Raw genomic sequence first — 16,241 nt, forward strand, 5'->3', positions numbered from 1 at the left:
ATTAAATAATATTCTCGATAATGATAACACTTATAATGTAAACCCTATGTCTGTGTTTATATACTACACAGTTACAAGATAATCGCTAATTGATATGGAATATAATTCTGCTTCCTAAAATATATCAATCAGATATCTTCTATTCCAAGTATTCCATTCTTCACGGAATTCCTTCTTCATGCATATCTCTTCTTATGTTTATCTTGATCTTCTTAACTTTAATCAGCTACTGTCCTTATCTGATCGTCCTTCAGCACTTAAGTTCCGATATCTATCTCCTGATGACATAAGTACTGATATCCCTTAAGTTCTGACTTCCAGTATAAGTACTGATCAGTTAAGTACTGATTTGTTCTGTTCAAATAAGATCTGAAATCTAAACATAAAACATATTAGCCATGACATTATCAAATATATCTAACAAAAATAATGAAAGTAGTTTGGATTACTAGACTTGAATTTCTTATTATGTATTATTTTGACCAATTATCAGATTTCTAATTATTAGTTATGAGATGTAATCAGATTCTAGTACTGGTCTTTTGTTATGTACTGGTGGTATTGCTTTTGATATCAGAATGACTACTTGGTATAAGTAATTGTTCATTACATTTCTTTATTTCACAAAACAACATGTAAGAACTTGTATACCATGAACTTGCCATTTTATTAAGATAAAAAACAGTCCATTCAACATTACATCAGATCATTTCTATCAACTTAACTATTGCACAAGCCAACATGCTAAACAGAACAACAATTGTGATTATGTTCCACATTACAATTTGATCTTTTGATGTCAACAATAATTTTAAGCAACAAATTTCAGTCATGGAACACTCTAGTTTAGCCTCCAAATGTTGAATTCTTCTTTCCAATGCAACCTTATCAATTTTAATGTCTTCAATGGATTGCTTCACTTCATCATTTATCTCCAATGCAGCCTGATTATACCACAAAAAAATTTGCAGTTCTTGTTCCTGTCTTTGTAATATGGATACCCATAAAATTTTAACCCCTTCGTTTTTGGTTTGGAGGATATCCATACTGGTGCTTCAACTCCACAATATCATCGTATAACTTTAGCATTTCGAGCTTGAGAACCAATCGAAGAAGAAGACACAGTGGAAGCCATTGAATTCAAATTGAAGAGGATACTTTAGAACCCTAATTTTATTATGTTTTCCCAATTTGAAATGATTTTGAATGAGAGATCCGTTAGTGATATATAACAATCGGGTTATATGTGTGTATAATAGAATATATCGCGTCAGCACGACACATCAGCAGTAGCATCCACGCTGGCGTCTTGATTTAACGGAAATTTAAAAAAACTAACGGAATGCTGATATTCAAATTTACTTGTAACGTTAGTGTCTTAAATAAGTTAACTTACATTTCAGTGGTAAGTTTCTAAAACGGAAAATAGTTGAGTGACAAAAAATTCATTTTCCCAACTCATTTATCATACTTTCTTAGCATGTGTCTATGTGCACACACTAGAAAAATCCATAAACGAAATCGGAGAATCGGTTCGGTTTCAATTTTAATTTTTTGATTTGGATTTCGAATCGATTTTTTGGGATCGATTTTTTACGGTTTACAACAATTTCGGTTTAGGATCTGGATTCGGATTTTTTCGATTTTTTCTCGGCCCTACTGATATCCGTTAATAAATCACTTTCGAGAAAATTTTAATTAAATTATTTGGGCCCACAGACATCACAAACGAACAAGTCAGGCCCAATATCCTCATATAAAGCCCTGAAAGAACACACACCTCTATCTCTCTCAATATCCTCATATGTCTGCAAATCAATCAACTGTATCTACACATCTATACACACATACAAGAGACCGGAGTATAATCTGGTCTCTAAACACACACTATAATTGTAATCATGGCGATAGATACAGTGTCCATGGAGGACATAATAGCCAAAGCTTCACTACTCGGAAAAAATCTGAATGATGTCAATTTGGATTCAATTACTCTTCCTGTTGGTGAAGATTTTGGAATTAAGAGGTAGATTCTTTGACCCTTTTGGTTTTAATTACAAACCCATGTTTCATTTTAGTATTCTTGTGTTTTGGCATTAAAAAGGCAAGAACTTGAACTGAAATTTAGATAAAGAATGATTTTTATGAGTGATTTTGGAGTTTTGGAATCAAGAGGTAGATACTTAGACCCTTTTGGTTTTAATTACAAACCCATGTTTTGATTTTTGTGTTCTTGTGTTTTGGCATTAAAAAAGCAAGCACTTGAACTGAAATTTAGATAAAGAATGGTTTTTTATGAATGTTTTTTTTAGTTTTTATGAGTATTTTGGTTTTAATTACAAACACATGTTTTGATTTTTGTATTCTTGTGTTTTGGCATTAAAAAGGCAAGAACTTGAACTGAAATGAAGATAGAGAATGGATTTTATTAGTGAATTTGAAGTTTTTTTAAACTGTATGTTTGTTTGTGAATAAGTGATGATGAAGATCTGAATGAAGAGGATGCATTGGAATTTGAGGGTGGATATGGCAACATTATATTTGTCGACAAGTTACCGATTGTTTCGAAAGAGAAGTTTGAGAAATTGGAAGGTGTTCTGAGGAAGATTTATAGTCAAATTGGAGTGATTAAAGATGATGGGCTGTGGATGCCTGTTGATCCTGCTACTCATAAAACACTCGGTTATTGCTTCATTGAGTTTAATACTCCGCAGGTACTATTCTTAAGCATACACAATAATCTTTATGTTTTTCAGATTTTGATTTCTGTAATTCTGCATGACTTTATATTTGCGTGATATACTTTTCTTTTCTTTCGAAGGAAGCTGAACTTGCAAAGGAGAAGACAAATGGATACAAGTTAGACAGAGCCCACATATTTGCACTAAACATGTTTGATGAGATTGAGAAGTTCATGAAAGTTCCTGATGAATGGGCCCCTCCAGAAATCAAGCCCTATACGCCAGGGGTAGGCACTGAAGGCAGTTATTTAATGTCTCTTATGTGATCTCGTGTTAAGCACTTGTTTCAATGGTTACAATTTTACCTTGCTATAGAGTCCAAATAAATGTAGGAAAATTATGCTAAGATTTGAGGAATCTCGTGATTTAATTGACCACTTATCAGTATACTAGTTGCAAGGACCTTGTGCTCCCATGCTAATTAACTTGCATATCCTTTTACGATTTATATGAAAGGACCTTGTGCTCCCATGTAAGGATAAATAAAAAAGGTAAGCATTTATTTTCAGTAGGAGACCAAATTTTGTGATTTATAGGAACCCTCACCTATGTGGTGGTACTGTCTGTTGACTTTGCTGCACTTTGTAATGAAATTAACTGAAATTCATATAATATTGCATTCAGGGGATTTTACTTAATGTAGTACGGATGTCATGAGTTAACTGAAAACTAGGCTTGTGTCACATGAATATTTGATGGGTTGCCACAAGAATTGCATTGGTATGGTGCTTAGTGAAGTGCAGATAGTGCTGATATCTTTACAGACTATCTTTGGAATCTGGAAGAGAATCATATTCTTTACAGAATACAGATAGTGTTGATATTTCAGTATCTCTTAGTTCTTTTTCGAGTTTGATAAATTGTCGAGAGAATGCTGCAACATGTTAGAATTAAAATTGTGTTATTTTTTTATCTCGCTATCAGATATTGTATGTTTTTGACTTTTTATTTTATTGAGATGGTAAATGCTTATTCTTTGGGGCAGAATTGTTAATAAGATTTGATTGCTGCTTTTTTGTATGTTTTTAAGTAATTTTGTTTCTGAAATTGGTATTGCCCAGAAGCCCAAGTCATATGTTGCTAAAATCATGGAAAAATAGTTTGCACTGGGTTATACGCTTAACACATTTTAAAGTTGTCGTATATATAAGTTCAACTTTTGTTAATGCATTTTGGATCATTTTGTTAATATTTCTGCATCATTTTGTATGGATTTGCAGGAAAATTTGCAGCATTGGCTAACTGATGAAAAGGCTAGAGACCAGTTTGTTATCCGCGTGGGCTCGGACACTGAGGTTCTATGGAATGATGCAAGACAGTTGAAAGCTGATTCTGTTTATAAGCGGAATGTAGGCAAATCTTTTTTTGATTGTCTGCAGAAATTAATTTATTTGACGTGAAATTTACAAAGTTGTATTCGTTTTTTTATCTAATAAGAATCATTGTTACTGAGTAAAATGTAATGATGTATCAGTCGGTTACATGTGTAGAATATTAATACATAAATTTGATGCCCATACAGTCTTGGACAGAAAGTTATGTGCAGTGGTCCCCACTAGGGACATACCTGACCACCGTTCATAGACAGGGTGCTGCTGTGTGGGGTGGTGCTTCCACGTTTAATCGTCTGATGCGTTATGCTCATCCGCAGGTTACTTTTTTGTTCATTTCCAGAATTCATTTCCGTGGGTCCATTTAAAAATTGCACTGATCAGATTTCTTCTTTAACGGTAGGTAAAATTAATTGATTTCTCTCCTGGGGAGAAATATCTGGTAACATATAGCAGTCATGAGCCAAGCAATCCTCGCGATACTCATGTAAGAAACTTTCAGTTTGTTTGACCATTTTTATGCAAGTTGTATGTATGTATATGACCTGATATTGTGTTTATACAAAAAAATTCAGAAGGTTGTGCTAAATATTTTTGACGTGAGGACGGGAAAGATAATGAGAGATTTTAAGGGAAGTGCTGATGATTTTGCTATCGGAGGAAGTGGGGGTTTTGCTGGGGTCTCATGGCCTGTTTTCAGGTGATGGTTCTTCTGTTTTTACCGACTTTGCCATAATAATTTTTATTTGGTGCATAACTGATTTGTCATTTGCAGATGGGGTGGAGGGAAGGATGACATGTACTTTGCTAGAATGGGAAAAAATGTCATTTCCGTCTATGAAACTGAGACATTTACTCTCATTGATAAAAAATCAATTAAGGTTGAAAATGTAATGGACTTTAGTTGGTCTCCTACAGATCCCATATTTGCTCTCTTTGTTCCTGAACTTGGTGGGGGGAACCAACCTGCAAGGGTTAGTAATTCTTATACATTGTCTAGATTCTAGTAACATCCATTCTTTTTCTAATTTTTGTTAAGTAATATATCCGTGTAGGTGAGTCTTATCCATATCCCAGGCAAAGAAGAGTTGAGGCAAAAAAATCTTTTCAGTGTTAGTGACTGCAAAATGTACTGGCAAAGTAATGGGGATTATTTGGCTGTCAAGGTGGATCGATATACTAAAACTAAGAAGAGCACTTACACCGGATTCGAGCTCTTCAGAATCAAAGAGAGGGACATACCAATTGAGGTTTTGGAGCTTGAGAACAAGAATGACAAGATTATTGCATTTGCTTGGGAGCCAAAGGGACACAGGTTTGCTGTTATTCATGGTGATAATCCTAGACCTGACATAAGTTTTTACTCCATGAAGAGCGGGACAAATACAGGCCGTGTCTCAAAGCTAACAACCCTTAAGGGTAAGCAGGCGAACACACTTTTCTGGTCACCAGGGGGACGTTTCATTCTTTTGGCTGGATTGAAGGGTTTCAACGGGCAATTGGAATTCTACAATGTGGATGACCTTGAAACCATGGCTACAGCTGAGCATTTCATGGCAACAGATATAGAGTGGGATCCAACGGGAAGGTAATTTTGTTACCTACCTGGAAATGAATTTGTATGAACAGAAATTCTATATAGTATTCATATTGTTTATTTTATTATGATTGTTGATTTTTTTGTAAACCATTGGTTAGTAATTTTTTTATTAAATTAATCTTAAGAATATTTATTGTCGAGTATTATTGTTTTATGTTGTCAAGGGAACACCTTTTTAAAAAAAAACTACATTTTATGCAGTTTGCATCATCGTCTTAGTTATTCTGGGCTTTGGTGATATGATTGTTTTGCTCTGTTTAATATTTTCAGGTACGTCGCTACCGCGGTTACTTCAGTTCATGAAATGGAAAATGGTTTCAATATTTGGTCGTTCCATGGAAAGCTGCTGTACAGAATAATGAAAGATCATTTCTTTCAGGTAATTTAGAGTGGTGATGGTGTTTTCCCTTTTCGTGCAAATGAGATGTTTGATAAGAGAATGGAACTCACTAGAGATGTATTTATGTTGCATGCCATTTAGAACTATATTAACTTCATTTTCTCTTTCTTCTCCCGTGGGGACTAAAAATTCTTTTGGTTTTGCAGTTCTTGTGGCGTCCAAGGCCACCATCTTTCTTGAGCCCTGAGAAAGAAGAAGAGATTGCTAAGAACTTGAAGAAGTACAGCAAGAAATACGAAGCTGAAGATCAGGATGTCTCCTTGCTGTTGAGCGAACAGGAGCGTGAGAAGCGGAAAAAGTTGAAGGAAGAGTGGGAGATGTGGGTCAGCCAATGGAAGAAATGGCATGACGAAGAGAAGATGGAGAGGCAGAAGCTGAGAGATGGGGAAGCCAGCGATGAAGAGGAGGAATATGAAGCCAAAGAAGTTGAACTGGAAGAACAGTTGGAGGTTAGTGAAGAGGTCCTTCCCTCTGATTACGGGCAGGAGTAAAGTTTTGAATCAATTCTTTTTTGTCTTGGAGGAGTTTTAATGCAGTTGGTGAGGTACTCCTTACTTTTAGCGAGATTATCAACATTTTTGTTACCTAATACTGTTTACCTGAAATCTTAAAACGACGTCTCTGGAAATTTCGTTAACTTTCTGATCCCGAAGGTGACTGCTGTTATTTTATTATTATTAAATATTTTAGGACAAAAGGTATGATGGATTTCACGAGTCTTTCAGGTTTATATATTTTATGTATAGCAAATTTTTTTTATTTCATTAATTCTTGGAGTAAACTACTGAAATGTAGTTCACTACACTTTTTAGGACAATCTCAACAATAATCAAGAAAAATACAAACTCATAAAAGACTCCCTAGGCACAGAAACCTGAAACAGTTCCCACATAAAGCTCTGCAAAGGCCACAGGGTACAAATTCTCTTGTAGAGTAAGCTTAATCAACTAGCCTTGGTAAAACTATTGATGAAATCAACCAACTTCTGAGTCTTGGGCAATACATTGACAACCGCAGGGTTCAGAGTAAACCTATCAGCCCAAGCAGCAAGCTCTGGCGCTTTGGTCTTGTCGAGAAATGTAACATTCTGTGTCACTTCTCGTACCCTCAGCCAAGCCAAGAGACTTCCGAGGACTACGTCAAGGTAACCGATGTTCTCCCCGCCGAAGTAGCCCTTCCCTTGGCTACTTTTCACAAAAGCTTCCTCCAACAGCACCAATCCTTCGAAAAATTTCTCTTTTGCTGCTGCCTTTGCCTCCTCTCCTTCTGCTGTTCTGTATTCTGTTAATAGCGGCCACCACTGCAAATATTCATATGTCAATACATTGTAAAGTTAAAGGAATTATACATGCTCAAGTACATTGAACCCCCACTTTCGGATCTGAAATAAGCCCGTTTGACTTGACTTACAAGTTGAAAAATGAAGGTTTGAAAGCAGCTTAAAGCTAGGCTTATCCACGAGCATATTGATCCAGACTATAAGTCAATTTTGGACTATCAAAAATATGATACTTGTATCAGATTTATTTTGTAAATGATACAGATCTGACAAAAAATAAATTAAATTTGAATAAAATAGGATCAGATATCATATTTATTTTGTAAATGATACAGATCTGACAAAAAATAAATTAAATTTGAATAAAATAGGATCAGATTCACACAACGCCCAACATATACTGTTATACATGTCAATACTCTCAAGTCAAATTATTGACTGCCAACTTGGATGGTATACATCAGCCGCAATGTTTCATTTCGGCTGGTGTATCCCATTCAACGATAGCTGATACTAAATTTTCTACTTTGCAACGAGACCACAACATGATCTTATACCGGTCGAGTTACCTGAACAATAAAAGGGTTATAAGAATACCTTATCAGTAATATAGGCAGCCCAGAAGCGAGCAGTGGCACGAGCAAAAGGATCAGAGGGAAGAATGGAAGGGCCATCCGACCAAGCCTCATCAATGTACTCAACAATCACAAGAGACTCTGAGATGGGCTTATCACCATGAATGAGCACAGGCACTTTCTTATGAACAGGATTAGATTCCAAAAGGAGTTGACTCTTTGCACGTAGATTCTCTTCAATAAGTTCATAGCTTATAGATTTCAGGTTCAGAGCTATCTGAACCCGGTTCACAAAAGGACTGGCCCAAAATCCAAGAAGCTTCACAGCTGCCATTTGATGATTTGATAGTTGTGTTTTGTATAGATTGGTAATGCTCAAATGAAAATATGCAAGTTGAGTGAGAAATCAAAGTAGAGATGACTTGCTTTTATAAAGCTTTGATAGGGTTGTGACTTGTGACGTAAGCGATGATGTGTGTGAGAATATGAGGAGGTTTAGATATTTTTGTGAATCCACGTGTATAATTACCAAAAAGTCAAATGTTATATTGAATGAAATTAAATGTACATGTCGGTGTTCTATAGTTGTATTGCCTGTAATTTCTCATTTGTTTTACATTTTGGGTCCCTACTTTTCTCAAACATTACAAATTCGTAATTTTCGAGATTTTTTTATGACAGATACTTATTTGTAGGGTAAAAAAATAAATAAATTTACATTTTAATCATTTTAAAATTCTGAAAATTACATATTTCATCCGTTTTTAATTTTTTAACAAATATGATTTATAGTTGGATGTACATATTTAGGAAATTCAATTACATAGTAAAAATTATTATTATTATTATTTGAATTAAAATTTTAATTATAGTTTTAATATGTAAAAAAACTTAAATATATAATTATAATTTTACGGTCAAATTATTTAAAAATGTGCCAAAAATTAAAAAATTAAATAAAAAGAAACATAATCAGTATTGCTTTGACTTGGTCCTCTTAAAAATTCTGTGTATCTAAAAATTCTCGAACCTTCTGCCATATGAGAAAGGTTGTCGTAAATGTGGTCTATATCAATCAACTAGCTTGACAAAGACAATTTTTCTTGTTCATGGCGGGGAATTTCGGAAAATACAAAAAAGAAATTGCACCAGCCGGGAATCGAACCCGGGTCTGTACCGTGGCAGGGTACTATTCTACCACTAGACCACTGGTGCTGCTTATATGTTATTTGTCAAAAAAATATTTGATTGGTTTTGTCAGAGCTCATTTTTATGCTGGTTTTTTAAGAGCAAGAAATGGCTACTAAGACATGAACTGAAGTGCAATTATCCGGTGGTGATAGTGGAGCTACTCAGTTTTCCTATCATTATCAATAATGGTGCATTTTTAAAATTAAAATGCAGCAAGAGATCAACTCACCTTCGTCGCGAAAAGACTGATTTCTACTCGTATCCATTCCATGGACTGTAATTAACATACTCATATCACAAGTCCCTCCATGTCACATGTCAACTTTCTCTTACAGCAAACTAAAGGCGTTAGCCTAAACCGGAACACTCCGTTAAGATTTTACGACAACACTGTTTCAACTCTACTTGACTAGTCATTGATAAACTCTGTCTGTGATCATCAGTACTCTTACTAAGGTATTAGCAACATTCCATTTATATGTCAGTGCTCGAAATTTGTGAGGTAATTGCCTATTTATTGTATGTTTATGTTATGTTATGTTTACGTACTTTGAATAGTGATAATTCCTCGTGTACTTGTACATTTAGTACTAGTGGCATTTCACTTCAGGTCTTGAAGAAATTGTTTATTGTTTGTAAAACCTCTTTCGAGCATTCCTACTGTTTGTAGCGCGTCTTTTGAGCATTCCTGCAAAGGGAGAATCAATATCTTATCTGGAATTTGTTATGTTCTTGATTCATGGTTACCTCAATCCAGGAAGCTCCTCACTGAGACGGTGAGGGTAATATAGCCCGATATCTATTTTGAAGTCTTCTGCAATCTTCCTACAATTTGGTTGCAGCTCCAGAATTTCTCAGGAAGTGCTATTTTATGTCAGTACATGTACATGTAGGCTTTAATATTAGTGTTATATTATATACTGTTCTAGGACATCAAAATCGGCATTTTGAGTATCTTTTTTCTGATTATTATAGGACTATTAGTCACTAGAGTCATCAGGAGACATCTCGTTTAGAAAATAAGGTCATATAAAGACTTTCTAGACTGAATTTTATTTATCGTAGAAGTTGATTGCAGAAGTTGGGTCTCTTGATATTCTTCCAGGTTCAGGCATCAATGGTAGAGTTTTGATAGGTTTTAAGATATCATGAATGAAAGACTTGATCACACATTGGCCATTCTCCTCTATCTTAACAGTACAAAATCCACGGATGACAACGACCAGCATAAACAAAAGCAGAACGAAACCCTTCCTAGCTTTGGAATTGTTAAATATATGATCCTATTGGGGCCTTCCTCTAACACCTTAAGGTTTTAGATGAGCTGGTTACTCAACAGGAATCTCCACAAATGTGTCTATGCCTGAGGTCAATTTCACATGTTATTCACTTCCATCCTCATTGAAAGTATCAACACAGACTCACTTTGGAATAGACTATGTCTGACCTCTTTCAGATGTAGAACTCGCTAGTATAAAGGATACTATGTTAATATGCATCAACACATTAAACCAGTATTCTTTCTTCACCTTCTTGTTTCAAGAGAAGGTTGTACCTGGTTCACAAGGTCCTCCACATCAGAAGAGTCCGGGAAAGGTCCAATGTACACAAATTCACTTTGTTCTACGACATAAGCTACTAACTCGTCTCATTATCTTCAACCTAACATTATAGTCTAGTGAACACTTTGTTCCACGACAAGAACTTCAACATTTTCAGTATACCTATCCTAATCAGCACTGCAGTTCATAAATAAATGTCAAATGTTATTCAGCCAACAACTTGTTTTACATTAAGCTTTTTTCTTTATATGCATCTCTTTAACTCTTCTATATTAAAGAAAGGCAATAGGAATTCAAAATAGTATCTGCAGTATGTAATTTTAATGCCTAGACGAGGACAGGCGATCTAAACTAAAAGCATATCTTAACACACATTCTTGTCCTTATCAATTCCTCCAGAATCATGGATTGTTAATGATTTCTGGCTCCTTGATCTCTTCGCCAACATTATTTTGTAAATTTTCTTTTTCCATATTCACTACCCTTCATGCTTTGCGACAAACTTGTTCACAATAACATCTATATATAGATTTGAACCTCAAGCGAAATGAGATTCAAATAAATCTATCAATTTCAACTGCATGTTATTACAAGCATTGGGTACTTCTAACCGACAATGGCTATAACAAACTTTCCAACAGTTGAGAATTGTTCATCACTTGGCCGAGAAAAGGACAGTGTGGTTGCAGACTTAGATGGAACCTTGCTAAGAGGTCGTAGTTCTTTTCCTTATTTTGCCTTAGTTGCATTTGAGGTTGGAGGGATTCTAAGGCTTCTCTTCCTGCTCTTATGTTCACCACTTGCTGGAATTTTATACTACCTTGTCTCTGAGTCTGCTGGCATCCAAGTTCTCATCTTCGCAACATTTGTTGGGATGAGAGTTTCTGATATAGAATCCGTGGCACGAGCTGTGTTGCCTAAGTTCTACTCAACCGATCTCCATCCTATTTCGTATCATGTATTCTCATCATGTGGAAAGCGTTGTGTTCTCACAGCGAATCCAAGAATCATGGTGGAACCATTTTTAAAAGGGTTCTTGGATACTGATCTAGTTTTGGGAACAGAAATAGGAGCCTACAAGGGCAGAGCAACAGGACTTGTTCTCAAACCAGGGGTTCTTGTTGGCAAGAATAAAGCCAATGCTCTACGAGAAGCTTTTGGGGAGGTTCAACCAGAGATAGGCCTAGGGGACAGGCATACTGATTTTCCTTTCATGGCATTGTGCAAGGTTTGCAATATTTCCCTAAATCAAAATGAATGAGCAGTACTTTATCTAAAAACTTTTAACTATGCAACTTCATGTATACTAACTAATATCAAATCCACATTCAACTGCAGGAGGGCTACTTAGTGCCACCTAAACCAGAGGTTGAAGCTGTAACAAAGGACAAGCTCCCAAAGCCAGTCATCTTCCATGATGGTCGTCTCGTACAAAAACCAACACCTATCATAGCACTAATCACCATTATTTGGATCCCAATAGGCATCATCCTTTCCATTCTGCGAGTTGCTGCAGGAGCATTACTTCCCATGCCAATCGTATACTATGCTTTCTTAGCACTTGGCGTCCGTGTCACCATTAAGGGCAATCCACCACCTCCTGTAAAAAAATCCGATGGCCAATCAGGAGTCCTCTTTATCTGCTCCCACAGGACCCTCCTAGACCCAATATTTCTCTCAACTGCCCTTGGCCGACCAATTGCTGCAGTAACATACTCTGTCTCCAGACTATCCGAACTCATCTCACCTATCAAAACTGTTAGACTTAGCAGGGACCGCGCCACTGATGCATCAATGATCAAAAAGATGTTACAAGAAGGAGACCTGGCTATATGCCCCGAGGGGACTACTTGTCGCGAACCCTTCCTTCTTAGATTTTCCGCTATGTTTGCTGAATTAACAGATGAGCTAGTACCAGTAGCTATGGAAAACAGAATGAGTATGTTCCATGGGACAACAGCAAGAGGGTGGAAAGGAATGGACACATTTTACTTCTTCATGAATCCTATACCAGAATACACAGTCAATTTTTTGCGTAAACTGCCAAAAGAGTTAACATGCAGCTCAGGAAAGCCAAGCCATGAAGTGGCAAACTACATTCAGAGGGTGATTGCAGCAACTCTATCCTATGAGTGCACAACATTTACAAGGAAAGATAAATATACAGCACTTGCTGGGAATGATGGCACTGTGGTAGATAAATCTGTCAAGGCTAACAAAGTAATCGGATGCTAATCGAGCATGTATCGAACCTTTGTTTTTAATTTAGTAAATTTAAATCCCAAAAGATTAGTAGTCAAGCAACTAAAAAGATAGAACCTTGCAGTAAGTATCCAAAAAAGACTTTGGACAAATTATATATGATAAATTTAAGTTAATTATATGTGATGAACTAGAAGGTACTGAAACTGCAGACAAGTAATTGCTTAACATGCAACCACTGTATTAAGTGTATAATTAAGTTATGATCAATGTGTTGGGAAAAAAAATATCTTAAATGTTGCATTAATCTATTAGTAGCAAAAACATCAAAATCTGTTGCATGATCTGAAGTATGCAAGGAATGAGAATTGGATTGTTGTACCTTCTTTTTCTGCAAGTAAGAGTTGACAGGAGAAGTGCGCGTGGGTTCGAACCCCACAGCCAGCAGTGTTTTCTCACTATTTCCTTTTTAATTCATCCGTGGTGAAAAACATAAATTCTATTTGCTATTTATTTAATTCATTTCTGTGTTTTAATTATTCTAAATTAGATCTTTATTTCTTTTTCTGCAAGTAAGAGTTGACAGGAGTGTTCCATGACTATATATGCTTGTTTACAAAAGAAATAAAGATCTAATTTAGAATAATTAAAACACAGAAATGAATTAAATAAATAGCAAATAGAATTTATGTTTTTCACCACGGATGAATTAAAAAGGAAATAGTGAGAAAACACTGCTGGCTGTGGGGTTCGAACCCACGCGCACTTATGTGCAGAAGATCTTAAGTCTTCCCCCTTAACCACTCGGGCAAACCAGCTCACATATTAAAATTTTGAATTCAATTATTAATATAACAATATGACAAACGTTGAAAAGGAGAACACCTTATTTCCTTTAAAATTGGAGGAATCACAAACGCCAAGAGGGTTCAGATTTTCATGTTGACTACTTTAAGTGGGCTTTGTAGTAAAGAATGTAGCCATCTATCATTATATTTTAAGTCAGGAATGATTAATTATTAAGGAAGTACTCCCTCCGTTCCTAAAAATATTTTTTATTTATATTGGACACGTTTACGTCAGGAATGATTAATTATTAAGGAAGTACTCCCTCCGTTCTTAAAAATATTTTCTATTTGTATTTGACACGTTTGTCAATGCATATTTTTGATTGTTAATATTTTTAATTTCGTATTAGTATTAAATATAAAAATTTCATTGTATTACAGGATTCATAAATATAAATCCAACAAAATCACTCATGACTATATTTGATTTTATAGATTAGACGTAAATTAGTAGTCAATCGCTTACCATGAATAGTGTGAAAAGTCAAAATGAGAAACGTAGTATGGTACGGAGGGAGTTCTTTTTATACAGCTGCATGACACCATAAGGATGCACACACTGTACAGTAAATTACTTGTATCCATAGACCATATGCAACAACACTAGGCTGAAATTTTGGCTGAGCAAAATAAAATTTGTAGATTTTTTTTTTTACAAATTTAGTTAAAATTCGGTACAAATCTTTTATTAAAACTCCGACTATTATCAACATGATAATATTTCAATTTCAGCTAGTTCCGCGACTGTAACACCCCCTAAATAGTCTTTGACATATGGTCAATAAGCAAATATATATGCTTTCTTCGATCCCTCCGGCTCACCTCACTTAAAATCTAGCAAAATGCACACACATGCACGTAATACGTTACTCCCTCTGTCCCATCCATTTCTTTACAGTTACTATTTTGGGCCGTCCTATCCATTTCTTTACATTCCAAAAATAGTAAACTTTTAATAATATAAAACACTATTACACCCACTAACTTCCTCCACTCTCTCAAATCTATTATTAAATATTAATAAGTCCCACTACTTTAACCACTTTTCATCATTTTTCATTATTTTACCTACTTTTATATATATATATATTGGTCTCCGTGCCCACCAGAGATGTAAACATCCTGGTGGGACGGAGGGAGTATATCACAAATCTACCGGGACATACATTGATCGATATTTTGATCTAGGTTTGAAAATTTATTTAAGATACGCTCTTGACAGTTAAATCCAGTGACAAGGCTACACTAAAATGGAAAGTGAACAGAATCACACTCCAACCGGTCTTGTAAAAATCGGGAATCGGGAAACATCGGTCGAGTTACCGATTTAGGATTAATTGAAAATCGGGATTAATCGGAGTAAAAATCGGATGTATGATAATATTAAATTATATTTAAAATATTATTATGATTATATTAGTTATTTATTAACAAATATATATTTATTATATCATAATTTTTATAATTATTTATTTTTAAATTAATATAGTATTTTAATTTTAATAAATAATTATATATACTCCAATAAAGAAAAATCCGTAAGAATAAATCGGATTTCAAAGATCGAATCGGTTGGATACTTTATAAAGTCTTAATCGGTTGAATCGGGGATTTATCGGGATCTCTAGAACACTGAGTCCAACCTATAAAGAAAGAAAAACTACAACTCCCCAGAATCACACTGCATAATTAATTATCTTGCCTAGCTTTACTCTTTTTTTTTCTCTCTTTTTTCCCCTTCTCTCAAGCCTTGGCCTGCAATCTAGCCTTACAAATATATCTGTAGTATAATATCATATATACAAACATACATGTATGACTAGCTAGAAGAACAAATTAAGACTCTGTGAGTGAAGGAGAGAGACATGGGAATTAGTGGCAGATTAGGGTTGGTGATTAGGGCTATGTTTTCCATACTAATTTTGGTAGGATTAGGTTTGTCTTTGGGGGTTGGGATGTTAGAAAGTGTTGAATCAGAAACAAACTCAACCTACTTGTCCAAGTCAGAAGTAGCAGCTGAGAAGCTGCTGCAAGTTCATCCAAACTCAGATTTCAACTTCAACATGAGCAAAAGAAGAGTGCCTAATGGTCCTGATCCCATCCATAATCGGTATGTACATCATCTCTCCATGTATATATATGTTTATTATTCATATGATCATGTTTCTTGTAGTGCTAAATTTTCTGATAACATAAAAATACTAATATATTTTTTATTGATCTAGTAAGTGACATGCAAAATATATGAATATGTAGTTACCTCCGTGACTCCCCGTATTTTATTGAAAAAATGATAAAAATAGCTAATTTTTTTAAAAAATTAACGAAAATAGCTTTTTTGAAAAAAGTTGTTAATTCTACCCGATTGAATACTCCGGGTATTCAATTTGTATATAATAGTGGATACTTCACGGAGAGAGGTGGATATTCCATCGACTAAAATTGGTGTCATTTTTGTTAATTGGAAAATGTTATTTCCAGAGCAATTTTCTTATTTACAGAGCAAAAAATG

The 16,241-nt window shown here is 35.0% G+C and overlaps 3 protein-coding genes and 2 non-coding genes across 5 annotated transcripts; 2 read left to right on the forward strand and 3 right to left on the reverse strand.

Moving 5' to 3' along the window:
• Positions 1-1,781: 1,781 nt before the first annotated feature.
• LOC141713552 (eukaryotic translation initiation factor 3 subunit B-like) lies at positions 1,782-6,709 on the forward strand. Its single transcript, XM_074517021.1, has 11 exons — positions 1,782-2,026; positions 2,477-2,714; positions 2,822-2,968; positions 3,962-4,090; positions 4,264-4,392; positions 4,476-4,559; positions 4,648-4,772; positions 4,848-5,046; positions 5,128-5,660; positions 5,943-6,051; positions 6,219-6,709. Exons 1-11 carry the CDS (start codon positions 1,902-1,904, stop codon positions 6,561-6,563), a joined length of 2,163 nt encoding a protein of 720 aa, XP_074373122.1. The 5' UTR covers positions 1,782-1,901; the 3' UTR covers positions 6,564-6,709.
• Positions 6,710-6,798: 89 nt separating this feature from the next.
• On the reverse strand, positions 6,799-8,330 carry LOC141713553 (glutathione S-transferase U17-like). The gene is made up of 2 exons (XM_074517022.1): positions 7,949-8,330; positions 6,799-7,372 (listed from the first exon to the last, which is right to left on the reverse strand). The coding sequence occupies exons 1-2, from the start codon at positions 8,258-8,260 to the stop codon at positions 7,016-7,018; spliced, it is 669 nt and encodes a 222-aa protein (XP_074373123.1). The 5' UTR covers positions 8,261-8,330; the 3' UTR covers positions 6,799-7,015.
• Positions 8,331-9,070: 740 nt separating this feature from the next.
• Positions 9,071-9,141, reverse strand: TRNAG-GCC (transfer RNA glycine (anticodon GCC)). Its single transcript has one exon. It is a non-coding gene; the product is annotated as a tRNA-Gly (tRNA).
• A 2,154-nt stretch (positions 9,142-11,295) lies between these two features.
• LOC141715156 (glycerol-3-phosphate acyltransferase RAM2-like) lies at positions 11,296-12,914 on the forward strand. Its single transcript, XM_074518637.1, has 2 exons — positions 11,296-11,907; positions 12,018-12,914. The coding sequence occupies exons 1-2, from the start codon at positions 11,296-11,298 to the stop codon at positions 12,912-12,914; spliced, it is 1,509 nt and encodes a 502-aa protein (XP_074374738.1).
• Positions 12,915-13,616: 702 nt separating this feature from the next.
• TRNAL-UAA (transfer RNA leucine (anticodon UAA)) lies at positions 13,617-13,699 on the reverse strand. The gene has a single exon. It is a non-coding gene; the product is annotated as a tRNA-Leu (tRNA).
• Between the last annotated feature and the right edge of the window lie 2,542 nt (positions 13,700-16,241).

The sequence above is a fragment of the Apium graveolens genome, chromosome 3 (genome assembly GCF_009905375.1).
Source record: "Apium graveolens cultivar Ventura chromosome 3, ASM990537v1, whole genome shotgun sequence".
Lineage (NCBI taxonomy): Eukaryota > Viridiplantae > Streptophyta > Magnoliopsida > Apiales > Apiaceae > Apium > Apium graveolens.

Excerpts from the sequence above, each read along its gene's own strand:
- LOC141713552 (XM_074517021.1), top strand. The coding sequence starts at position 1,902 with ATGGCGATAGATACAGTGTCCATGGAGGACATAATAGCCAAAGCTTCA. Across the intron at positions 2,715-2,821 it reads TTGAGTTTAATACTCCGCAG|GAAGCTGAACTTGCAAAGGA; the intron begins GTACTATTCTTA and ends TTTCTTTCGAAG. Across the intron at positions 6,052-6,218 it reads TGAAAGATCATTTCTTTCAG|TTCTTGTGGCGTCCAAGGCC; the intron begins GTAATTTAGAGT and ends TTGGTTTTGCAG.
- LOC141713553 (XM_074517022.1), bottom strand. The coding sequence starts at position 8,260 with ATGGCAGCTGTGAAGCTTCTTGGATTTTGGGCCAGTCCTTTTGTGAAC. Across the intron at positions 7,373-7,948 it reads CTGCCTATATTACTGATAAG|TGGTGGCCGCTATTAACAGA; the intron begins GTATTCTTATAA and ends GAATATTTGCAG.
- LOC141715156 (XM_074518637.1), top strand. The coding sequence starts at position 11,296 with ATGGCTATAACAAACTTTCCAACAGTTGAGAATTGTTCATCACTTGGC. Across the intron at positions 11,908-12,017 it reads CTTTCATGGCATTGTGCAAG|GAGGGCTACTTAGTGCCACC; the intron begins GTTTGCAATATT and ends ATTCAACTGCAG.